The sequence below is a fragment of the Elephas maximus genome, chromosome 4, assembly GCF_024166365.1.
Source record: "Elephas maximus indicus isolate mEleMax1 chromosome 4, mEleMax1 primary haplotype, whole genome shotgun sequence".
In the NCBI taxonomy this organism is placed as follows: domain Eukaryota; kingdom Metazoa; phylum Chordata; class Mammalia; order Proboscidea; family Elephantidae; genus Elephas; species Elephas maximus.
Window position 1 is genome coordinate 182,637,171 of NC_064822.1, and position 25,266 is coordinate 182,662,436.

The 25,266-nt window shown below is 55.8% G+C and overlaps 1 protein-coding gene across 2 annotated transcripts; it reads right to left on the reverse strand.

Moving 5' to 3' along the window:
* Positions 1 to 3,147: 3,147 nt before the first annotated feature.
* SUN2 (Sad1 and UNC84 domain containing 2) lies at positions 3,148 to 22,450 on the reverse strand. Of its 2 annotated transcripts, none has more exons than XM_049884449.1 (18): positions 22,251 to 22,450; positions 18,692 to 18,850; positions 17,614 to 17,822; positions 16,671 to 16,808; positions 16,108 to 16,206; positions 15,655 to 15,748; positions 14,421 to 14,491; positions 12,067 to 12,194; positions 10,156 to 10,419; positions 9,622 to 9,699; positions 9,125 to 9,168; positions 8,423 to 8,588; positions 7,847 to 8,068; positions 7,436 to 7,520; positions 6,916 to 7,031; positions 6,597 to 6,764; positions 6,039 to 6,131; positions 3,148 to 4,644 (listed from the first exon to the last, which is right to left on the reverse strand). In XM_049884449.1, the coding sequence occupies exons 2-18, from the start codon at positions 18,814 to 18,816 to the stop codon at positions 4,531 to 4,533; spliced, it is 2,214 nt and encodes a 737-aa protein (XP_049740406.1). In that variant the 5' UTR covers positions 18,817 to 18,850; positions 22,251 to 22,450; the 3' UTR covers positions 3,148 to 4,530. The 2 variants fall into 2 exon arrangements, with proteins under 2 accessions (XP_049740406.1, XP_049740407.1); XM_049884450.1 differs by lacking the exon at positions 22,251 to 22,450 and adding an exon at positions 21,750 to 21,913.
* Between the last annotated feature and the right edge of the window lie 2,816 nt (positions 22,451 to 25,266).

A 25,266-nucleotide genomic window follows, 5' to 3' on the forward strand; every position in this document is an offset into this window, starting at 1 on the left:
GGGGGCGGGGGGGGGGGGTGGCGAAAAAGACCTGCAGGCCTGCACAGAGCTTTAAGCCCTCCGGAAGAAGCGCCGCCCGGGTGGAGGGTGCAGTTGCCCCGCCCAGAAATGGCAACGTAGGCCTGGACGGAAGCCCCAGTTAGGGTGGGTGCGCTGACAGGCTGAGATTTGTTCCTTCTCTAGCCAGGGCGGACACCCAGCTGGCGGGGTCCTTCCTCAGCCTCGCCTCCTTCCTGTCCCCCAACCTTCCTTTTTGACCCCCTGCTTCTGGACTGCTGGTCCCCTTTCCTTCCCTCCCGCCAACTATTTCTAGTTACCACTGACCTGTGGCCGTGAGCTGACCAGACCAGCATACAAAATAAAAGTTGGTTCCAAGTTGCCAGTGTCGTGGTCCCTGCCCAGCCCCTCCAGGCAGGTGCTGCCCACGGGGTACGCTGCAGCTTTGCCGTCCCTGAGCACCCAGTGAGCAGCCGGAGCAGGGCTGGGCCAGCTGGGCTTAGGTTCTCCTGGCTGGCAGGTGTGGCTCCGACACCCAGGCTCCTCCACTTGCTGTGTGATGCAGTCAAGTTACCAACCTTCTCTGAAGGGCAGTTTCCTCGTCTACAACTAGAGGCCAGTTGCTACCTCAGGCTGCTGGTGAGGATTCAGTGAGGAAATCTGTGAAACCCCTGACACAGTGCCCTGGCCCATGGGGAGGTCCTCAGTAAATGGCCACCGCACTCTACCATCCGTGCCAGCATCTTGCTCTGGGCTGGACGAGGAGTCCCAAGTCCATAGCAGAGGCCAAGAGCCGAGGTTCAGGCTGAAAGGAGAAATGTGGCAACGTGGCATTGATATGTTTGTGCTGTGGGGCTGGGGCTGTACCAGGTGGCCTCACGTACTTCATGTTCTTTGATGGTTATGACTGCCACCTATGAGGTAGGTGCTATTAGTTCCATTTTTCTAATTTAGGAAACTGAAGCTCAGAGAAGTGTCCCCCAGCAAGTGGCGGTTCCTGCACCAGCCTTGCCCTCAGCCTTTCCAGTCAGCAGCCTGGCCTTGGCCTTTCACCCTGCCTGCGTGTCTGCTGGCTGTTTTCCTCTTGCTTTTTGGCTCTGGCTCTGCTTATGGGGGCTGCTGCTGGCCCAGCCCACTGGGTGCCTTCAAAACAGGCCTGCAGTGTTCAGCACGCTTTGCTCTTTCTGCCCCCGTGGCAGGCGCTATGGAATTTGTGCCTCCGCAGGCTTTAGTCCTGGCTCTGGGAGCAGATGGAAGCTTTTGTGTGAACTCTTTTGGCCCCTACAAGTGGCGGTGGTTGCCATAACCACTTTTTTCACATTCAGAAGCTGTGCCCCCTATGCTGGCCTCTGCCATCAGACATTCGAGAGGGCCGGGCTGGCTCTTGGTGCTCACCAGGCGCACACCTGCTGGCATGCCACTGAGTTAAGTGTTTCCCTGTCATTAACGCGGATGACAGAGGTCCCCTACAGGTCCAAGCCCTACCAACTATCCATTTGGAACAAGACACCAGCCCTTTTGTAGTTGATGAAGAATAAAGTTGTTAATCCTGTCATCTTTACTGGCAGATCCTGGCCCTTCTGTACGTGCAGCAAACGTGTACGGATGTGTTAGCAGGAATAAGGCCTTCTGATGGGGTGGGACAGAGATGGCCCAGATCCCAGTCAGGACCACCGTTCTGCTTATTGGCCACCTCGGCACAGCGTGAACAAAGGCAACAGGAATAGAAGGTGGTGCAAGGGGAAGTGGAAGTTTGAGTGGGGTTGAGGGGCTTACCAGGAGGACGGTGGAGTGGGGGCTGTACGTGTGACATGAGGGGCACCTAGGGTTTGCACATGCACAGGATGGCACATGCCAGGACCAGGACAGGCACAAGCAAAGGCACCTGGCTCGGGCCATGTGGCAAGTTCCAGGAAGCCGTTCCCTGGTGCTGTTTGGGGTGTCTTTGTTGAGATGAGTTGTTGGGTGAACCGGGGAGGGAAGCGAGCAGGAGATGAGAGAGGGAGGACAGTTTTCCACATGCTGAGTGGAGAGGCCAGCTGGCCCTCGGCCCCAGGCTGGGTTTGCTCTCTGCCCAGCACCCTTCCCCTGTGGCAGTTTGTCCTCCACATGACTGGCTTCGTGCCCTGGGCCAGGTGCCATGGTCGGGGAAAGAGCTGTGAGAGACCCAGTGGGGAGCTACCCAGAGCCCTTGAGCAGGTCCTAGGAGTCACTGAGTCAGGGAGATGTTTGCAGGGAAGGATCAGGACCCGTGTCCCCTGAGCTGGCAGGTTCTGGCTCTTCAGGGGACCCCCAGAAGCATTACAGTGCGACACCTGCTTGGCCCATCCCAGAAACACGGGGCAAATATCTAATTTCTGTGGAAGAGGGTCACAACACTCAAGGTGGACGTGGTCAGTAGTTAAGAGTAACTTTTTCTACCTCTTGCTCAAACCGGGGTTTGCTCAAACATCACTGAAAAAAGCCGACTTGCCTCCTGCTTCATAGTGGGCTATCAGTGACAGCTCCTAAAACACCTCACTTCCTTCTTCTGCCAACCTGCCGCCCAGAACCAGACTGGAGTCAGCCTGGCCTCAGACCCCGCTGCCCCTACTCCCACATCCCAGTTTTAGCCAAGAGGTGAACACGGAGGCTGGGCTTCTACAATTGAGTAACTCTTAGGGGGCATTGTTTTGGCCAGCATTCATTCTCCCATTTTCCCAAGAGCAGTCTCATAAATAGCCACCACACTCCTTTAAATCCAGGGCATAATTTATTCTTTTGCATAGGCATAAATTAGAATCTGGAGATACAAAATTAAGAACCAAGAGTGCAGCATTTGTGACAGGAGAGCGCGAAACAAAACCTGGCTGACTCGGGCCGGGCTGTGCAGGGGGCGCCCTGGAGGGCTCAGCCCTGGCACAGCAGCCCTTCCTGTCCCTTCCCAACAGACCAGAACCAGTGGCTACATCTGGAGCCGTTGCCCCAAGCCCTTCTGGCAACCAGGTTCCAAGGAACTGAATTATCACCCAAAGCCCCCCAGAACGGGGCTAGGAAGTCAAGCCCTTAGCTTTTCTTTCAGTTAAAAAACAGACCTTGAAAAATATATACATAATACAGTTGGGCCTGCTGGGTCTAAAAGCCCCTCCTCACCCCCCTCCCAACCCAGTGTAACTGCCAGCTCCTCCCCCAGCCCCCACCCTGACTCCCGTCCATGGAAAATGAGCCAGAAAAGGAAACAAAATCTGAGCAAGAGCTGAAAGACCCCAAAGGGTAGCCTGAGGGTTAGGGCCTCCTTACAGCAGGTGCCTGAGTAGGTTTATGGGGGGCAGGATCGACCGTGACACCCAGAATGTCACCATCATCACTGGACCCCACAAGAGCCTAGGGAGCTCCTTGCTTCTCAGCCTCCCAGCTGCCCCCAGATGCTTGTGTGCCAGCGAGTCAACTCCTCTTCACAGCAGCCCTGTAGGGCAGAGCAGAACTGCCCCGTAGGGTTTCCTAGGCTGTAATCTACAGGAACCCATCTCCAGGTCTTTCCTCCCACTGAGCAGCTGGTGGGCTCAAACCACTGAACTTTCGCTTATTAGCCAAGCACTTAACCGTTGTGCCACCAGGGCTCCTCATCCCCACATGTTAGTGGTCCCAAAGAGCCGATGGGGTTCCTGACCCCCGGGGAATGTGGTGAGCTCGCCCTGGGGCACTGGCAGGCCATGGCAGGAATGGGATGCCGAGTGGGCCTGCCTCAGCGGCAGGGAAGAAAAAGCAACTCTTCCCAGCAAAGGAGAGTCCCGTAGGCCTGCCCTGGCCGCTCAGAGCCACACAGGGCAACTGCCCTGATGAAGTGCACAGGACCCAGTGCCCTCTAGGGTACGAGAAGTCCCCGGCCCCACCTATACCCAGGACAAATAACAGTGTGCAGATACCCCTCAGGGAATCCGGGGCCAGGCTTCCTAAATGGGCAGCAGCCACACTGGAAGAGCCCAGCAACCGTACACCAGTGCTTCCTCTCTGGGCTTCAGTCCGTGCTGTGCTGAGCCCCCTCCCCACACAGGAGCAGCTCTGCTCATCTGCCCAGGCCCTGGCTTGTCCTGCCGGCAGCTTTGGCACATGCTTCGTTCCCATGCCTCTGGCAGCAGCTCCTGGGAGGCAGCCCCATCACCAAGGCCCAAGGCCAGGAGGCTTCCCCTGTCCTTTGTTGAAGCGTGTTCATTCATTACCCTTCCCCGTGATATGGTACATATATACACCCTCCCAGGAGGGGGACATCAACCCTGGCTGACATGAGGACAGCCAGGAATAAAGGGAGACCGCCGGGCTACTGTCCACCCCAAGCTGCCCATTGCTCAGGACAGCCCTGTGTGTCCTCTTGTGTCCACCGGGGCAGGAGCTCTTCTTTCTTGCTCCTGGAAGTTGGCGCTAATCAAGCATGTGGGGAAGTGGCAGGGTCCTGCTCACCCACCCCAGAGAAGGCAGATGCGGCGTGCTGAGAGGGGCAGCCCAGGCCCACGGGCTGGCCTCCTGGTGGCTGGCGGCAGGCACGAGCAAGAAAGCCTAGTGGGCAGGGTCCCCGTGCACCCTGAAGCGGTAGATGCAGGTGTACTCAGGGTGGCCCCAGTTGGTCAGGATTCGCAGCTCCACCACCTGGTATGTGGCCATTGTAGGGTCCTGGGTAGAGAAGGGAGGTATCAGGAGCCTCGGTGATTCCTCTGTGCCTTCGCTGACAGAGAAGGTGAGAGGTGGTGGCACCTGCCTGCCCCAGGGCCTAGAAGGTGCCCCTCCTACCACCTTCCTGCTCCCCTGGAGCTCTGAGGAGAACCGGGCTACAAAAGCTGCTGCCTGTGGGCCAAGGAGCCCCAGGGCTCCAGCATCCCTACAGGGCCCAACCCTGCAAGCCTGTGCCGGGCCTGGCCCACAGGCGACATAAAAACAGTCTTGTACTAGGGACCATGCAATCGGGAACAATAAGATACAAATTCATCCAAAATGATCAGTTCAGAGTCGCTTTTTTGTCATGATGCTATTAATAGGTAGAACTACCTTCATGGGGCGCTTAATACTGGTTAATGTTATAAAACAATCTCCTTAACTCAGCAGGATTTCTCCCTTTCCTTCTCACGCCCCCATCCAGCCCCTGGCCTCCAGGCTCTGGCCTCTATGTCCACAGTTTTGCTGGCTCAGGCCTGGTGCTCTCCTGGCCAGGCAGTCCTGTCTCCTCCCTGGCCATTCTACACACCCTCCTGTCCCCTCCCTGCTCCTAAGGCCTGGGGGTTCCTAGCTCAGTCTACCAATCGCCCTGAGAAACCCCAGCTGCTCCCCACACTCCAGCGACCATCTCTGTGCTGACGACAGCTTCGCCTTCCCATCTAAGTCCACACCGATGTCCCCTGGACCCTCTCACTGGCGCCTCCGCTCTGACCAGACCCGTGTTCTGCATCCTGCTGCCTGGAGCTGCCTCATCTCCACCCTCCCCTTCCCTGCTCCCATCCAGTCTGAGGCGCAGGACCCACCAAAGGTGTCTGACTCACCCTCTCTCCATCCCACTCCCAACACCCTCACTCGCACCTCCTCCATGTGGATCTGCCTCCCTGTCTCCAGGTGTGGCCCCTTCAATTCACCACTGACACATGGTCACAGTGACCTTTCCAAAATGCCATCATATTGCCACTTCTCTACCTAAAACTTGCACCACCCCCAGCCCTGAGAGCTGAATTTTGGCCATACCTGCCTCTCCCGAGCCTCTCTTCCCACCTTCTAAACCTCACGATGCCCCCACCCCTCCACCCAATTCCTCCCACCAGGGATTCTTCTAGGGTGGTCCTCAGGCCACCTGCATCTAAGGCAAAAGAATTGTTAAAATGCAGATTCCCAGGCCCAACGGCCCTAGAAATCAGAATCTCCTGGGGTGGAGACTGGGAACCTGCATTTCTAACCGAGGGCCTGATGCCCACCAGCGCTTAAGACAGGCGGCCTCCCCTGGGCCCCAGCCTTGCCTCAATCACTGAGCTGAAAGGAGGAGAAAGTGAGTATGCGCCCTCTGCTGGCAGGGCAGGATCCTGTACCTGAAAATAAAATGTCTGGATGGGCTCCCCGTCCTGATCATAGGTGAACTTCCCAAGGAGCCTCCCCTCCTGCTGCAGGTCTTCCTCAAACCCCTGCAAAGACAGCAAAGGAATGGCAGGAGGGAAGGCGCCTGTTCTTAGCTGTGGCGGGGCCACCTGGGAGGGAGGGGCGCAGGGATGGAGCAGGGAGAGGACCCAGAGTGTGCAACAGATGCTCCCCTCTCCCTCCCTCCCTCCCACACCTGCCCCTCACACCTCAGCGGGTCAGGCACAGCCTCTGCAGGACTGAAGGAGGGCCTGAGCCCTGGACACAGGCAAGGGTGCCCTGCCTGGAACCGGGGCTGCTGTGTGCCCTGTGACAAGTCACTTAACCCTCTTGTGCCTCAGTTTCCTCCTCAGGAGCCTGAGACAGCTGGGACTGAAGCGTCCCCTTCCCACTCTGTTCTTCGGCTCCAGAATCTGCTCCCCTGTCCCCTCCCCGAGTCCCTTTATTCTGAACAGAGAGCCCCACAGGATCCTCCTGCAGCCCCTCCGGCCTCCACATGGTTGGCTACTCACAAAGATGGCAAAGTCCTTGGGGGCACTGGAGATGGTGCTGTTAGGTGACAAGGATTTGGGCACGTGCTCCAAGGTGACGGCAGTGGGGCGGATGCGGGCAGAAAGGCGGACCACGGCAAAGCCCTGGGGGCCCTGGAAGGCCCAGCAGTTGCCCGGGTGTACATCTGGCTGGAATGGAGGACAGTCACGTCACAGGGGGTGCTATGACTGAGAAGCCCCACCCACATCCAGGATAACTGCTGAGCAGTGCCTGGCCCTACCCAGCCATGCAGGCGCAAGAGGAGAATGACTCTGTGTTAAGACCTTGGGTGGGGCTTACCTGGAGGATGACCCGGGGCGACTGGGAGTGGTACCACAGGGGGATTCCAAAGAGACTGAGGAGGGCTGTCTTGGTCTCATAGGTCTCGGAGCATCGTGTGCTGATAACACTGGCCCCTAAAATGGGAAAGGCAGGCAGAGTGGGCACTGGGGCCTGGGTGCCAGTGGGGGAGAAAGACCAGACAGCCACCTCAGTTCGCCACTCAAGGAAGGCCCGGCATGCAGGGTGGCAGCTGCCACAGGAGGGACTGTTGCCTTTCTCTCTGTGGATGAGGTCAGATGCCCAGCCCTCTCTTCAGATCTATCCCGGCCCCACAAAGCAGCTGGCAAACGTCAGCACTTCTGGCCAAGGACAGTGCTCTGAGCATCCCAACCTCCCTGACCTACTGTGACCTGGTGGCCAGTTCTAGGCTGCTTGATCTCCACTGACCTCCAGCCTTGCTTGCCTAGCACCTCTGCAGCCCTGGCTCATGCCAGGAGCTAACGGGACTGGTGGTGAGATGGAAGGCAAAGCGGCCCACCTCCTGATTCCAGGGCGTAGTCCACCATCCCAATGCGGTCCTCGCTGTATCGCTTCAGGGCCTGGCTTACAATGTGGTGTACCTGCTAAATTTAGCACAAGAAGAGACACTCAGTGTCGTGGACGGAAAACAGACATCCTCCCCCATGCCCCCGCCACCCCCGGGCTGGGCACCCATGCGCTGAGCCCTCATATACTTACACTATACTGGTGCCTGTGAGGCTGGGTGTCTGGGCACACACTCCACTCAACCTCGGTGTACCTCCACCCACCCACCCACCACCCCAGCTCCAACGCAAATATCACAGCCCCGCCTGTCACTTCTGTACTAGAACACTCCAAGGAGATGGCAGCATGGGGCTACACAGGCTGGGGTGTGTGTGTGTGGAGCGGGGAAGGCATGTGTCCTCACCTCCTCCGTTACCCCGATCATGCCTTCCTTCTGCAGCATCAGCCCCAGGCTGGCCGCGGCCTCCTTCACTGACTTGCCCTGTGTCTCTGCCATGTGGGCGAGGATCCTGCTTTCCAGCTCCTGCAGCCGAGCTTCTATCTCCTCTTGCTGAAGGAGTCCTGCGCGGGTCCCCCCACCTCGGAGCAGGAACTGAGCGATCCAGGCAGGGAACTGAGACTCCACCTGGGGACGAGAAAAGGTCTCACTCCAGGGGAGGCTCTTGGAAGAGCCAGAGCTCGGAGTGGGGTGGCTCACTAGGGTGAGGAGTTAGAGAGGGAGTGAGGCCCGCAGGGAGAGCCGGCACATGCCTGGTTGGTGCCTCACAGGGGACAGAGCTATGAACAACCCTTCCTGAGTACCCATGGAAAAACAGGAAGGCCTCTCATGAAAGCAAGCCTGTACAACGCCAAGTCCAGAGGTGTGGTCTCACGGGAGTAACAGAGGCTGTGGGGCAAGGGTCTCTGCTGTGTAGATTCCCAGGACAGAGGCTCTCAGAGGAGAGGGCGTTCGCCAGGAAGCTGGCTGGTTGCAACTCACGTCATCACGCACAGCCTGGATCTGCTGGGGCAGCTGGTCCACGCGGTCCTCCACAGAGCCCTGCTTCAGGGCCAGGGCTGCCAGCTCCTGCTGCAGGCCTGCCAACTGGCCCTCCAGCCGTCCCAGCTCCTTCAGGGAATTCTCCTGGAAGGACTCCTGGGTCATCCTAGTCCCAAAGAGAGAAGAGTAAGCCTTGGATGTCTCTTTTGGAGGGTAAGGCCATGACAAAGAAAACAAGAAGGCCCAAGAAAAAGAGTGTTCGTGATACTAGGATGTGTGTCCTCCACTTGACAGAAGGCGAGAGGGTGTCAGGCTGACTCTTGGAGCTTCCAGGGGTACAACGCAGTCCAGGGGGCTATGCATTGGCTTGCTTACCCCAAGGAGCTAACTTTGAGCCTGTCTCCTCTCTAAGCCCCCAGCCCCTGACTCAACCTCAAACCTTCTGGACAGTTATGGACATCCAGGACATGGGGTTGAGGGGGGGCAACGTGCGGGCTAGACAGGGAAGACAGTGTGTCCCAAGGTTACTGCTGTGCCCACCACCACCATCAGCCAGCCCCCACCCACTAGCCTCACAGGCTCTAAGCAGCTAGTCCTGAGCTAGGTTTCCGCCACCCCCTTCTCTACTTAGTCACACGATCGAACTCTGCCTTTTAGCTCCACTCCCCAGTCCTGCCTGGGCCAGGTGACAGTGCCCATTACCTTTGCCACTCTGACTTCAGCTGCTGGAGACGAGCCTCAGACTCCTGTAAGCAAGAAACAGCGAGCTCAGAGAAACTGGCCCCCGGAGCAGGATCTGCTCTTTGCTGGCAGGGCAGTCTTTGCTAATCACACCCTGCCCCGGTATCCCGACTCCTGCAGCAGACTTCAAACTGGTCTCCTGGGCAAAGTTCTCATGACAGTCTCACCCACATCCAACGCACTCAGACATTCACACATTCACTGTCTACCCAGCACAACAGGCCGTTTGAAAACAGCCCTCCCTGTCCTCAAGCACCCTCCCAGTGAGTCCCTCAAGAGCATTCCCATTGAGGTGAGTTCGGTTCAAACAAACCAGTCAGTCACCCCATTCTACTTCTAAGTGGACACTTTGGAAGGACCAAGGGCCCTAGGTGTCTTTTTCAGTCCAAGAATAGATGTTGAATTGGTTCAGGACCCCACTGTAGGCCCCTGGGTGGGCACCTCCAAACCCGCCTGACCTGGGAAGCCTGGACAATCTTTTTGAAGAGGTCTTCTGAGTCTTGTTGATGTTCTGCTCTCAGGGCCACCAGCTCTTCCTGTTGAACAAGGAGCAGAGACACAGGATTTTACAGACTCGGGCTTGCACGTCTGGTCTGTGGAATTTACACTGCAGTTCAGCCCCAGCTCTGTGTGATCCCAAAGCTAGAGCCTCTCCTTTATACTACAGTGCACCTCTGTAACACGCGAGACTCCCGCCTGATCTTTACTGCATATCGATGTGGTGTCAGGTGCTGTTGGCACCTTACTTATAACCTTGTATCCTCACTACCGTGTGGAGCAGGTATCAGTGTCTCCATCTCAAAGAGAAACAGGTTCAGAGAGGGCAAGCGATGGCCAAGTGGTGGAGTTGTCCGAGCCCCAGAGAGGCAGTGTGTCTCTCACATTGGGGTGTATGGTGCTGACCCCCTCCACCCCACCCCACCCACCACTGACAGTTATGAGTTCCCATGGGTGTCACCCACCCAGGACACCCAGGCCCCTCCTCTCCCAACCTGGATCCGGGCAGCCATGTCCCTGCGGAAGTCCTCCTTCAGCGCAGCCTCGCGGCGGCTCACGAGCCCTTCCAGGAGCACCAGAGTGTCCTCGTGGCTAAGGCCACCACCGCCACCGTCACCGCCCTCACCGGCAGCCCCCTGCCTCAGCTCCAGGCGCTCCAGCCGCAAGGCCTCCTTCTGCCAGTTGGAGGAAAATTCGGCAGCAAGTGCTTCCAGGCGCCGCTCCAGGGAGTGCACCTGGGACAGGATGCGCTGTTCAGCCTGGTGGGGCGGGGAAGAAAAACACCAGAGAGGTGAGTGGCCCATGAGCATCCTCAGGCAACTGTGCTCCCTGAAAACGGGCCATCCGGAGACAGACTGCACAGACAGGGAAAAGAATCTAGAAACACCGAGAGGTACACACGCCCTGGGGCTCCGTCTACCTGCCCTAGGGGCAGGTGAGCTCAGCAGGGCAGGTAGATGCCCTGAGAGAAAGAGGCACAGAGGGCCGCAGAGGAGGGCTGGGGTGAGAACTGTGATCCTGGGAGGACGGCTGCCTGGCGTTGACCTGGGTGCTGAAGCCTATCTCCCTTACCTCCCCACCTGCGCAGGTGCAGGGAGAGTAACCCGGTGGGGGCGGGAGTAGCCAGAGGAGGGGCTGAGCAGTTCAGCTGCTGAATGTAAACAGCTTTCACTCCTCCCTTGATACCCCAAACCCAAACCTGCTGCCATCGAGTCGCTCCTGAATCACAGCAACCCTACAGGACAGGGCAGAACTGCCCCTTAGGGTTTCCAAGGCTGTAATCTTTACAGAAGCAGACTGTGGCTGGTGGGTTCAAACCACTGACCTTTCAGTTAGCAGCCGAGCGCTTAGCCATCACACCACCAGGGCTCCTCTCCTCCCTTGATAACTACGGCTAATAACCAAATAATGTGGAAAGGCTTATTGCTTTCCTCTTTAATTGGACGCCGTGAAGACGATGGAATAAAAATCATTTGGACGTGAGGGTAGCATCTGACAGCGTGTCATGAATGCTGAGAACCTTGTTGGCTTAACGAGAAAAATCTTTGCCAAGAGGAATTAAAAAACTCTGTTTGTCAACTGTCAATTAGAGGGCAGGGGCCTCCTAGTGGCAGAGATTGCTTCTGATTTTTAAAAATTCCATTTTTTGAACAGGCAATACATTTGCATACTCAACAAACAAACAGCAAAAAGTCACGTCCCTCCCTCTTCCCAATGGACAGCGACCTCCCAAACCAGGCACCTATTGTCGTTAGTATCTTTATGCAAATATGCGTTCATTCCTTAAAAAAACCCAGAACCCAGTTACTTCCCCCTTTTTACATAAAAGGGAGTCCCGAAAATGAATGGCTTTAATAATGACTAAAAAAGAAAAAGTTAGAGATAACAGAATAGGTCATAATTTATAAAATAATAAGATCGTGATCAGGAAAACAATATCCACAAAAATAAATGGTTAAAAATGTGATACCCAAGTAAATTCAGCAGGACGCAAGGGAAGTCCAAACAACTATAGTTAGGAGAATAAAGAGATTTACATTTTTCAAAGTTTTAAAGCTTTGTATGCGCGGTATAAGGGGGGTGGGGAATCAACCACAAACACAGGCAGAGGGCGGCTCGCTCACCTTCTCTGTCACCGAATTGCTGCTAAACTCTTGGGTACCTACAAGCCTAAGAACAAACCCAAACCAAACCCCCTGTCCTCGAGCTGATTCTGACTCACAGCCACCCTATAAGACAGAGTAGAACGGCCCCATAGGGTTTCTAAGGCCGTAAATCTTTACAGAAGCAGACTGCCACATCTTTCTCCAGCAGAGCAGCTGTTGGGTTCTAACTGCTGACCTTTCAGTTAGCAGCCAAGCATCTTAACCACTGCACCACCAGGGCCCCAAGCTTGAGACACTCACCTGGAAATGTGAGGATGAATCTCTGGGCTCCCACACCTCATGCTGCCTGCTGTGGCCCTTCGCTGCCCACCAGGACACCACGGCGGGCTGGAACGTCTGCAGCCCATAGGGGTAGAAATACCAGGCGCCTGTACACAGGGGACAAACTGGTTACACAAGGAGGCCACACAAGGAGTCACGAGCAGGAGAGGACGTGGCCTGCCTGCCACCAGTCATTAGCGGCCTGTCTCCTTCATGTGAGCCGAGCCTCTGCCAGGAGGAGGTGAGAGGATGGAAGTCCCTTCTTCCTGAGTAGCCACTTCCACCCAGCATTCTCAGAGGTCCCCCTCAAGAACCCTCGTCCTTCTGTAGGTGGGGAAACTTGGGGGAAAACATGGGCTTTAATAACTTCAGGATGATGGGGGAGGCAGACCCCAGAGGCCTAGATGGTGGCTGTCAACCCTGGTTGTAATCAGACTCAGCTGGGAGCTTTTAAAACATACCACTGTCTGGCCTCCCTCCAGAAAGTGAGTTAATTGCCCTGGACTGGGCTCTGTGCAGGTTGTTTAAAATCTCCCCAGGTGACTAATGGGCTGCCGTGGTGAGACTCAGGGAACCAGAACGCACCGCCCTCGCCAGGAGAGGCCGCATGTGGCCCCAAGCAAGAGCACCGGGGTGGCCACACAGAGACGCTTACATCTGGATTCAGGGCCACCTCTGTGTGATGAAGAAAGCTTGGCGGCTAACCAAAAGGTTGGTGGTTCGAACCTACCATCTGCTCTGTGGGAGAAAGATGTAGCAGTTTGTTTCCATAAAGATTACAGCCTTGGAAACCTTATGGGGCCGTTCTCCTCTGCCCTGTAGGGTCACTAGGAGCTGGAATTGACTCAATGGCAACAGGTTTTTGGGTGTGTGATATATTTACTCCTGAGCTCTGTAGAGGGAGGAGGAGAGACAGACCCATGGGCTGGAAGCCACACGGTGAGAGGTCTCACTGCTCGCATGTGGTGACGTCTCAAGGGGACCAGGATATAGAGCCTTTTCCTCATCGATACTTGAGACAAGATAAGGGAGCGTGAGATGGTGCTGATTACCCACAGGTTGGGAGCAGGTGCATCAGAAGCACCTGGGCTGTAAGTCAGACCCGTACGCCCTGCAGCAGGTCACGCACTCTCCACATGTACCTCGGGATGTGACAGTGACATTGGCTCTACCAACTCCACAGGCTACAGTAAAGGGTGCTTTCTGTCTCCGCGACTTTCAGGCGGGCAGCCCATCAGAGTCCCCCGGGGAGCTTTGCAAACCCTACTGTGTGGGGCCCCAGACCAGACCAACAAGCTCACTCTCTAGAGGGTGGGGCCTCCAGTGGTATGCTTTAAAAGTTCCCCAGGTGACTCTGCTACACATCTCAATCACGTTAAACTGAGACAAGGCCCATGAAAGTGTGTCCTGAACAAAATGCTGTGCAATGATAAAGGATTGTTATTATTTTAAGGGCCATGCCCAGTTTCCACTGGATGGAACAAGCTGTTCTTGCAACAGGAAACAAGGAAACCAACACTTGGTAAATATTCTACTTTGTTATTAATAAATCATTGATAGGCACTAAACCTATCAGCTCCCTAAAAAAGTCTGGTCTTTCTTTATACATTGGTATGATCATGAAAACGGAGCACGAGGCCCATATGGGTAGGTAAGAAACTCTTGTGAAATTGTCAAATGAAGGCAAACACAAAATAAGTATATTAACATAATAATTACAACTATGTAAAAATTTTGAAAGCCCAATGATAGAAATCAGAACGACACAGAGAATCTTGTAAATAACTGGTATCTTAGTGTAAAAAGGGGTGCTTATTTCTCTATTGCTTTATTGCTTTTATCCTAAAGACAGCTAAATATTTAACTTGCTCTTACATGGACAACATCCTGCTTTGGAACGGAGGGACACTGACTGCTGATGAGAACGCTGCCAGAGTCCCTGCTTTTTACCTGAACCCTCCTGTACCAGGGCGTGTGCCTGCCCAAGTGGCACAAAGGATGAACAAATGTGCCCTGTAGGAGTGTGGTCCCCCCGCTCCAAGGATAAAAGCAGGGGTCTGCGGCAGTCCCCTTCCTCCCCGGGCACCTGAGACCACGAAGCTGCAGTCAGGGAGGGCCGGCTGAGGACTTGGACCTGTGCAGGCTCCGTCTGCCCCATCCGTCCTGCCTCTGCTTCCATCCCTTTCTTGATCACACAGGCTGTCACATTTCCACTCAGTGCCACCTTGTTCACATTTCTGCCCCACCCCTGGCCAGCCCCACCCCTGGCCAGCCCCCTCTGCCCTTTCCCCCTACACCTGAGGCTGCAGGAGACCCAGGTGGGCACAGCTCACCGTAAGTCAGGCAGGTGAGGAGCAACAGCAGCAAAAGGAACCAGAGAAATGTCCTCAGGGACGAGACACGCCTGGACCACACAAGAGGGGGGAGAGCAAAGACCGGGTGATGAGAGGGGGGCTCCAGGACCGCCATATCCCCCCCGCCAAGGTCCCTTGGGGTTTTTCTTAGTGTTGCACTAGAGTTGACGGTGGACACCCACAAACTCCTCATGCCACAGCCAGAGCGGATACTTCAGAGCTTCACCTGCAGGACTCGAAGTAATAGGGACAATCTTGGCTCTGAATTTTAAGATGTTATTAAAAATAATATATGACCTTTGAAAAACCTAAAGTTTTCATACATAGAGTTCCTCTGAGTAAGCAAATATGGAGTCCCTGAGTGGTATAAATGGCTAATACGCTTGGCTGTTAACTAAAAGGTCGGAGATTTGAGCCCACCCAGAGGTGCCCTGGAAGAAAAGCCTGGCAATCTATTTCCAGAAAATCAGCCACTGAAAACCCAGTGGAGCACAGTTCTACTCTGACACACATGGGGTCACCATGAGTCAGAATCAACTGGCTTGGTTGGTTTTTTTAAGCAAGCAAATATATTTAAAAAATGCATGACTTCTTAAATGAACTTATTATTTTTTAAATGAGGACTTTTTTTGGTGACACAAACGCATTCTTGCCCCTCCTCTCAGCATAGTTGGTGCCCACCCTGAACCAGGTTACAGCCAGAGGGACCCTGACTGACTTCCTGACTCAGTTCTCTCTCCCCTGCCCAAGGGGCAGGCTCCCAAATCCTGTTGGCTTAGGAACAAGCTGACAAACCCACAGCAGCCTCCTGTATGAGATGGCGGTCCAGAGTGCCACAGGCCAAGGGAAAGTTTAACTTTCAGGGAACCCCACTTCTCGGCTGGAGCTTAAGGCCTAACCAGCAAGGGTAAGGCCACCCGGTTCGTCTGAGAACCAGGAAGTGGCTGGGCTGGTGAGGCGTTTCGCAGGAAGTACTCAAGAGGAAACGGCCCCCTGTGCCTGGAGTACTGCCTGTAAGGCTGTCAGAAGAGCAGAAGTGACCCTGACTCTGTTCTCTGTGAGGAGGGACAGGCCCTGGGGCACCCACTAATCAGAGCTCAAAGTTGGCTGGGAAAGAACCAACTTGAGAAAAACCAGATGCAGGTTTGGACACTTTTGCCATCTCCTCTGTCCTGGGGCTTTCCCGTTTGTTGTCAAAACTGAAGTCACTAACCTGGTTAAAACGAAGACGTCGAGAAGGGAGGCAGCTGTGGTCAGGCGGTACCAGGTGGTGCCAACCCACCAGTAGAGAAGCCCGAAGAGCCTGCCTGGAAAGTGACAACACGGGCTCAGTCTCCATCCGGCGCCCTGTGGCCTGCAGGGGTGGTTTTGAGCAGCGCTCTCTCCACCTGTGGTCCTCTCTGCCTCCACCCCAACACCAACCTGCCAGCGTGCCTCTGTCCTGCCCCATGTTGCCCAGTCCCTCTAACTCCACCTGCCTGCGCCCCTCTGTCCTGCTCTGCAGCTGCCCACCCCCTTCTAGTCAAGGGCCCTCGCAAGGCCCTCAGTGACTTCTATCACACACGAGCTTCCCAGTGGTCCTGCCGTCTCTCAGTAAGGCTGGGTGCCCATGGCAGGGAGATGGAACATCCACCTAGAGAACACCCACCCGCAAGCCAGCACCCACCTGGAGAAGTGACCACCATCCAGAGAAAAGAGCCTGCCCGAGAGACAGCGTTCCTTAGCCGTGAACCTGAATTTTGCTGGTCCATCTCTGCCGAGTAGCCTGCAAGAATGAGGTGGGGAAGCCAGCTCAGTTTGCCCTCACTTTTAGGAAACCTGGGATATGGAGACTGTGGTAATTGCCTTCTCCCCTAGACTCCGACTGAGACCATGCGCCAGCTCCTGCCCATCCCCAGAGCTTCCAAGGTCTTTCCTGATGGAGCAGGCAGCGGGGCTTTGCTGAGGAATGAAACAGGTTCTCAGTATTTTATATCCCACTAGAGCTTCTTACTTGCACACCTCTTCTCATGAACAACCCTCAAACCACCATCCGGAACTAGGCTAAGGGATCACGCATTCACTCAACAAATGATCACAGAGCAGCCACAGTCTGTGAGGTGCTCACCAGACACGGTGCTCTTGCCGGCTGCCCTGTGCTCCTTCCCCAGGCTTCCCACCAGCTCCTCAGCGGTCGCAGAGTCTGCGGGAGCCTCCCCCGGGGCCTGAACGGAGAGGAAGCACCCCTACCTACATAGTCGTCCTCAGAAGAATAACCCGAGGAGGAGCCCAGGAAGTCCTCGGAGCGCTTGCTCTCCACAAGGCCGTTGATTCTGCTGCTCTCGGTGCTACCTGTGCCCCTCCTCCTCCTCACCCGCAGGTCCTCACCTGGGGACAGAAGAGCACCGATCACCCAGAGCCCCTTTAAATCCGGCCTGGTGCATGGCTGCTCTGAGAAGAGAATCCCCAAGGACCTCCCGGGACACTCGAAGGGGCATCCCAGGAATCACTCAGCCTTTCCTCAGCTCTCCAGGCCCACGGATCGTGAGCTAAGACAGGGCGCCCCCCTCCGTCTCCAAGGCTTACAGCAGCCCTGTGGCTGCTTTGTCATCTAAAGGGGTCTGGGAGGCAAGCAGGCTCGACCTCTCTTTCAAGGGTGTCCGAAGTCGGGGAGCCCCTCCTCTGGCTCAATGATGGTCAGTAAACCCCTCAGTAGGAAATTCTGAATCATTAGGTAGCTCCCAGAGGAAACAAACCAAAAACACCAAGCCCGCTGCTGTCGAGTCAATTCTGACTCACGGTAATCCCCACGTGTTACAGAGTAGACCTGAGATTCATAGGGTTTTCTTAGCTATAATGTTTATGGAAAGAGCACTAGGCTTTTCTTCCACAGTGCTGCTGGGTGGGTTTGAACCACCAACCTTTTCGTTAGCAGCCTGAGAGCAAACCGTTTGTACCACCCAGGGCCTAAAGGAAGCACCAAAAAAAAAAAAACCAAACCCAATGCTGTCGAGTCGATTCCGACTCATAGCGACCCTATAGGACAGGGTAGAACTGCCCCATAGAGTTCCCAAGGAGCACCTGGTGGATTCAAACTGCTGACCCTTTGGTTAGCAGCTGTAGCACTTAACCACAACGCCACCAGGGTTTCCTAAGGATGCAAAGCCCCAGGAAAAAGACTGCGGACACTCACTCCAGTAGGGGTCGCTGTGCAGCTGGTCGTCAAGAATGGAGCTCCTGTCGAGGAGGGCGCTCCTGGCCAGGGAGGCGGCCCGGGGGCTACCTACGAAGGACTCCTTGATCACAGACTCGCTGTAGTAGGAGGTGTGAGGGTCAGAGGACGGGGCCAGCTGCGGCGCTGGGGAGAGGCGCTTCATGCTGCTGGATTTCCTCTTCAAGGTCCTGTGGGAAGTCCACCATGAGGGGAGGGAAGGAGGCAAGGGCAGCCCAGCAGGGACACTAAAGAAAGCCCGCTAGCGCCCTCAAATAGTGCACCACCAGTCTTGTTGCCAGGCAACCAACAGCTCCCACTGATTCCGGGTTGTCTATGAATTGCAGGTACGTTCTCTGGTCTCGTTATTTCTAAATCTCACAAGCAGCTAGGCGTGATTAGCGGTAAGTGTTGGAACCAGGATTCAAAGCCAGGTCTCTAATTTCAAAGCCTGTTTTCCTCCCATGCTTCTTAATACAGTAGTCATTCCTACAGCCCACTGAACACCCAGACACATCTGACCTGACGCCCCCTAGAGCTAGCAAAGCCACAGGCTGTTATCTGAGCCCCACCTCTGGCAGAGGGGCGGGACAAGGAGGTGTGCCCACCCTGGCCCTCCTTGCCCAGGGCCCTGCTGACTTGCTCCTTTCCTTAGCACTTCACTGGGCAGCTGCCAAGGCCCCAGCCCAGTGAGATGTGCAGGCCTGGGGTCAAACAGGCACCCCCTTGTATAGCAGATGGTGTGCCTGTGAACCCAGCTTGCCTCTCGGGGTTTCCGGCCTGGCTTGTGCATGAAGCTGCCTCTCCCCACTTCCTGTTCTCTGCACATGAGGGCAGCCCTGGCTGACAGAAGGGGGAGGAGAAACACACTGGGTCCTGGAACCCTGACATGTGTGAATAGAGGAAGGGTGCCCCTGACCAGGGCACCTCGTCTCTGCCCACAAGCAGCTGCAACATGGAGAGGCTGTCCACGAAGCTGCCCACCCATCTGCTCTGTAGGCGGCTGCCATCTACAGGGCCTGGGCTGTCCCAGCCTGCAGGGGTCTCTTGGGTCCCTTACCTGAGAGGACTGTCTTTAAACAGGGTGCTCTGGCTCCCCGTGATGGAGCTCCCGCCACTGCTGCTGCTGCCCCCATCATCGTCCCCCTGGGTGTAGCGCGTGAGGCGCTGGCTTCGCCGAGACATGACAAGGTGCACGTGGATCCTTCCACTGAAGAGTCTTGGGAGAGAAAGGAGAGCAACGTGTGAGACTTGGGGCTGCTCTCCAGCTCCTTCCTGGAGAAGAGGTAGAGGAACTGCTCCACAGCTGGGGGCCAGACGTGGGCATTTATTAAACCTGCCCAGCTCTGCCCACCCTGCTGCATGCAGTCTGAGTTCCTTGCCTGCCTCGGTGCTTGCTTAGCACCTGTGTAACCTCTTTCATGAGGACATTGGTGGCTTAATGGCAGAATTTGTGGGAGACCCAGGTTTGACTCCTGGCCACCACCTGTCTGTCAGTGCAGGCTTGCGTGTTGCTATGGTGATGAACAGGTTTAGTGGAGCTTCTAGGCTAAGATTAGGAAGAAAGGCCTGGCAATCTACTTCCAAAAAACAATCAATGAAAACCCCATGGACCACAATGGTCCAAGCCACAACCAATCACGGGGATGGTGCAGGATCAGGCAGCACTTCGTTCCATCGTGCATGGGGTTGCCATGAGTTGGGGGCTGACTGGACGGCAGTGAACAATAACAACCACCTCTTTCATGGAGCTTTCTACAAGGTTTTTTGGCACTGAGCTTCTCGAGAGCCAGAGTTGGGCCTCCTTCGGCTCTACACCTTTGGCACTCAGCAGAGAATCTGGCATGTAACAGGCACCCAAGGAACGCACAATGAGTGGCACTGACCCTGCAGTCCAGCCATCCATCACACTGCCCTCTCCTCCAGCTGCGTCTGTGTTCACTTGTGCCGCTTCCCTCGGATTGCACCTTCCTTTCCTTACTGCGCATTTATCCACACTGACTCAGGGCCCCAGCAAAACTTAACTCCAGAAAACCTTTCCCTGGTAAACCCTGCCTACATTCTGATGGTGCCTGCATATTGTACTACAATATTTGTACATCTTGATATGATGAGGATGACACAATACTTTGTTAAATGCCAACTAGGTACCAAGCCCCTTACATACTCCATTTCCGAGCCTCACAGGCAAGGGAGGTATTGTCACTTCTATTTTAGGGAGGAGCCTAAGGCGCTGGGATGATAACAGCCTGTCCACAGTCACCCAGCCTGTCAGTGACACAGCACGGACTGGCGCTTTGATCTGACATGGTGGTAGGGCCGAGACCTTTCCATGCTGCCATAAAGTTGTCAAGTTGTTTCAGGAATGCCCTTATATCCCCAACTAGAGTCTTTTACAGCCCCAGATATGCTCAGAACAGGCTGGATACAGAGTAGTTACACAAGAATCTGTTAACAAACTAACCAAACCGGGAGGTGGAACCGCCAGTGTGAAATTACAGTCAGTCCCGGCCTGCCTGCCCGCCACCAACATGGCGGGAAATCAAGCTCTGAGATTGATAATGAGGACCCAAGGAGGCCAAAGTGAAGAGCCCGGGCAGAAGGCGGTGTTCTCCGGACACGTGGGAGACTTATTTATAGGCCTTCCAGCTCCAGAAACCCAAATTCACAATCTCAGATTGCAAACATGGGGAGTCTCCTCTCAGGGCCTTCAACCTACCCCTATTACAGAGTCATTATTGTAGCCTAGACCCCCCTCGAGAGTTTGTGACTTTTTATCATTTTTGATACTCCTGGGTGGTACATAAATGACTACTTCTCTGGGTTGTGTGGTGGGCATAGACTCTTTAACACATCCCAACCCAGACTATGGAAACCAGAAGGTCTGGTTAGTCCAGGCAGAATTCTAGAAAGTCCTCTTCTGAAGAACAAGCAGCCACATGTCCTGGTTTTATAGGTATCTTCCCAGGTACGATGCCCACCCAGCATCCGGCATCTGTCCCTGGGTTCAGCCAGTGTTGGTCAGGGAACTGGATACAAATGTAGTAGCCACAGCAGGAAGCTGTCCTTTTCTATATTCCATTCCTTATACGGTAAATCCACTCCCACTTCTGTTGTTGTTGGGTGCTGTCAAGTCGATCCTGACTCACAGCAACCCCATGTGACAGAGCAGAACTGCCCCATAGGGTTTTCTAGGCAAGTTACAGGAGCAGATCACCAGGCCTTTCTCCCACGGAGCCCCTGGGTGGGTTCAAACGGCCAGTCTTTCAGTTAGCAGCCTTTCAGTTAGCAGCCGTGTAGAACTTAACTGCTGCACCATTAAGGCTCCTACTCCCACCAACACCCGCCCCCCAAAAGAAAACACCTCAAGAAGCCCACCCACAGCTCTTCCTCTTAACCCCTGCCCTGCCAAAGTGGATGCCGCCTTCCCCTGGGGCAGAAACAAAGCAACACTGGGGCTGCTGCTGGCTGCTCTAAATATTCTGGAGAAGGTGTGTGGGGGCCCCTGAGAACTGCCAGCAACCACCTCCACCCTCTCGGAGAAGCCTCTCAGACTTTCCCGTAGGGTCCTGGTATCACAAAACAGAAAGCCAAAGATCTTTAGCATTTAGTTTGGGCTTCACAGGATGAAACACACCAACAAGGCCCGGTCCTCCAAAACAAAAGGAAGCCTCTTGGAGCTCAAATATTTTGCTTGTCAGAAAAGACATGCACAAACAGACACCCCCCCGCCACTCTCACCCCCCCCCCACACACAATAAAGAAACCCTCAAATAAAACCACTGGGTGGAGGACAAAAATCCCTCCCACTTCTGAGCTTTTCTCAACTCCGCTCTGACCTCCCCTCACACGCCTGTATCACAGGCACAAGTATCCATCCAGTCTTTAGCCTTAACCCAGATCTTGGGTATTTCCCACGTGACATTTTCACACTACATTCCCTCGTGGGACCTGCAAAACCCCCAGGTGTGAACCTCCCTGTCCCTTCATGCCTCACCGGCTGAACCTGGAGAGATTTTTACCAAAGGCGCAACCGCCCTGGCTCTCTGCTTTAGGTCACAGATCCCAGTCCCCCGCCCCTTTGTTTTCGTTTTTTTAAGGAAGAGAACAAAATGGACCTTCCTCCTGCAGCCCTGGCCCCGGAACCCTGGCAGACGGCGGAGGCGACAGGGAACTGCCTGTCCCTGGAACTGTCTTGCCTGGCATGCGAGACGCAGGCACTGCCCAGGGCCGGTGGGCAGCCCGGGCTTCGCTCCCGGTCTCCCGGGAGGCTCTCCCGGGGAAGTCCCGCCTAGAGACGTCCGCCCTCCGGGCTGACCAGTAAGGCCCCCGGCTCTGGGGGCGGGCGCACCGCCGGGAGATGAGTCAGGGCCGCTGGCGCGGGCACCGCTCGGCCCTCCCCGCCCGGTCCAGGGGCGTGTGCCCGGCGGGGCTGGAGTCTGGCCCAGCCTGGCCGGGACCAAGAGCCAGGCCCTGGGCAGCTGGGCCCTGGCCGGAGCGGCCCGACGATGACCCCGGGTCAGGCTGGGCCCGAGGCCGCCGGAGGCGGGCGCGCGCCAGCCCAGCACCCTCGCCCTGCGCGTCTGCCCCCCGGAGACCCACGGCCGGCGCCCCGTTACCTGCTGCGCGGCTCCTCCGTGCGGGCCGGGGACGTCCGAGGCCGGGCGCGCCCTCTTCTCGGGCAGGAATCCGCGAGCGGCGATCGGCGCCGGGCCGAACGGGGCCGGGCCGGGCTGGAGCGCAGGCGGCGGCGGGCAGCGCGGAGCCTGGGCGGCGGACAATGCAGCCGGCGAGGCCCGCGCGGCGCGAGTGGGGCCGGGCGGCGCGCGTGGCCGAGTGTGTGCGCCTGTCAGTCAACGCTGACAGGCCGCGGCCCATTGGGCAGGCCCCGCCCGCCGTCACCGCCCACCGCCGCCCATTGGGTGGTTTGAACACAAAGGCCCCGGCTCGCCCCGCCTGGAGGCCCACGCGTGGGGGCCCGTGGGCGGGGAGCGAGGTTCTTCGGCTTCCGTCGCTGGAGCCGGCGGCCGGGCGGGAGGCCGAAGGTCGCCGGCCTTAGCTGCGCACTTGACCCCTGTCTGTGGTTCCAAACAGCTGCCAGAGCTCCCGGAGCACTCCCTCGTGCGCCTCTGCTCACCGGGCCGGTGGGTGCGCAGGTCCCTATGCGCCCCTCGGGCCGCGGCGTCCCAGCTTCTCGCTAGCCAACAAGTCAGGGGTGGTGGGACCTTAAAGGCATCGGGTGATCCGGGGACACTGCCTCCCTGAGGATGGCTCGCGGGATGGGGGCAGGGCAGGGGAGGTAGAAGACCCCGGCCAGGGAGCCACCTGGACGGATGGCTTTTAGCCCTTAGCAGACCCTCTCGTGGAAACCCTGGTGGCGTAGCGGTTAAGTGCTACGGCTGCTAACCAAGACGTCGGCAGTTCGAATCTGCCAGGTGCTCCTTGGAAACTGTATGGGGCAGTTCTACTCTGTCCTGTTAGGGTTGTTGTGAGTTGGAATCGACTCGACGGCAGTGGGTTTGGTTTGGGACCCTCTGTAAATGTTTGCGGAAGGCTTGCTAAACGCCTGGCACTTACACAATTGTCCTCCTAACCAAGCATTTCTACCCCCATTTTATAGACTGAAGAAACAGGTTCATAGAGGTGTTAGGTGATTTGCATAAAGCCACACTGCTAGGAAGTGGAAAAGTTGAGATTAGACGGTTCTCTCCACTTCCAAGCCGAAGCTCTTTGAAATTTTAGGGTTGGTTTTGGGATTCCAGACAGGGCAGGAGGTTCTGCCCCAGAGTGGTTTTCACAGCAGGAGCACAGTTCACGCTGAGAGAAGCCAGGACTGGCTACCTCCGCCTCTGCCTCACTCAGATTTGCACACCTTGTGTGGAACAGGTGCTCAGAATTCAATCAGTAAAATGGCACCTGGCTTGGGGGTCTTGTCCCTGGCTCCCCTCCGACCGATTTTACAGTGCACAATTCTGGGCGAGTCACTTCCTGTGCAACCTTTTTGAAGGGAAGATGAAACAGAGTGTCGTTATTTCACTTTTAAAGTGCTAAGAGGAAACGAGACAAGAAATGTCAAAATCACTGAGACAGGTACAGAAAGAAGCCGGTGTGTGTGTGTGTGCGCGCCTGCGTGTGCGTGTGTGTGTGTGTGTGCGCAAACCTAAAGCCTTCATGCTTTCTGCTCCAGCTGGACTCTAGAAACAATGGGCCTCCACTGCCCCACCCGGAAAAGAGGGGCCTCACCTGCCCTTACAGCGTCTTGAAGACAACAGTGCTGCAAGTGTCGTTCCTGGGGCTGGACCACAGGTCCCTGAGGACAAGGATGGGCTCATGTCTGAATATCTGCTGAATGTGGAGCGAAAGAAATGGGAACTCAATGCAGACTTAGGGGCATTCTCCAGTGAGGGGAGGGGCCCTCTCTTGACTCTTCTCACCAGGGTGTTTTACTCCCCAGTTCTGTCCCAGTCAATTCCGATGGAGTCCCCACATCCCCTCACCTTTATTGTAGAGTCTGTTTCCTTCCTCTCTGAGGGTCCTGGCAGGCAGTCCTCTTCCTGGTACGTGCCCGTCTGTGGAGTTAAGCAGGGGTATACCTCCCACTCATCCCAGGTAAAGGTCACGCCCACAGGCTGTCTGAAGACAGGTCTCTTGTAAGATGTATTGCCTCTATGGGCCTGTAGTAGGGCTGAGTAAGGGACCCCAGAGATATTAGCCACTGTCTGTCTGTGGGTTTGTTGTACTGTGGTGGCTTGCATGTTTCCATGATGCTTGAGTTTATGCCACCGGTATTTCAATTACCAGCAGGATCACCCATGATGGACAGGTTTCGGTGGAACTTCCAGACTAAGACAGACTAGGAAGAAAGGCCTGGTGATCTGCTTCCAAAAATTAGCCAATGAAAACCCTGTGGATCACAACAGAGCAACGTCCAATATGGTGCTGGGAGATGAGCCCCCTAGGAAGCCCTGGATTCTCACCACTTGTAGCTCCATGATCCTGGACCAGTCACTTTACCTCTCTGAGCCATTTTCCTCATTGCAAACTGCAAATTCAAATAATAACTGTTTTGCCCACCACACTGACTGTGCGGCCCCTCTTGTGTGTGAGCTCAATTGAGGAAATGTATGCAAAAGCCTGTCAAGTGCTGTTCAAACACAAAGGACTTTTGCCACCTGTAGTCTCTGGGGGAGAGGTTTCTGGAAGTCAGTGGGGGTTAGGTGAGTCCTCTGGGCTTCCACCACAGTGGCACTTCCCACCCTTTACCTGTCTGCCTCCCCCAAGGCCTCTGGACATGTGTCCCAATGACCTGTCCACAGTCCGGGCTCAGTGCACTTGTGTCAAATGAGCACAGGGGTGCAGATGAAGCACCCAGTCGCTTTCCTGCAGTCCAGGCCGCATGCCCTCCTGCATGCACCCTGCTGTTCTGTTGCCAGCATGTCTGCAGCCAGTGGCGTCTGTCATTTAGCCATTACAGGTGAAATAGGCTTGGCGGGGGGTGGTGGGAGGGAGGCCTTTAATGTCATGCTTCCTAGCTGTAGGAACACGTTTGGCAACTTTGGGGCCGAGGGGGCGCCTACGTCTGAGGACCTTGGTGCCCCACAGTCAGTCCCCAGGGGATCTGGCATGCACTTCCTG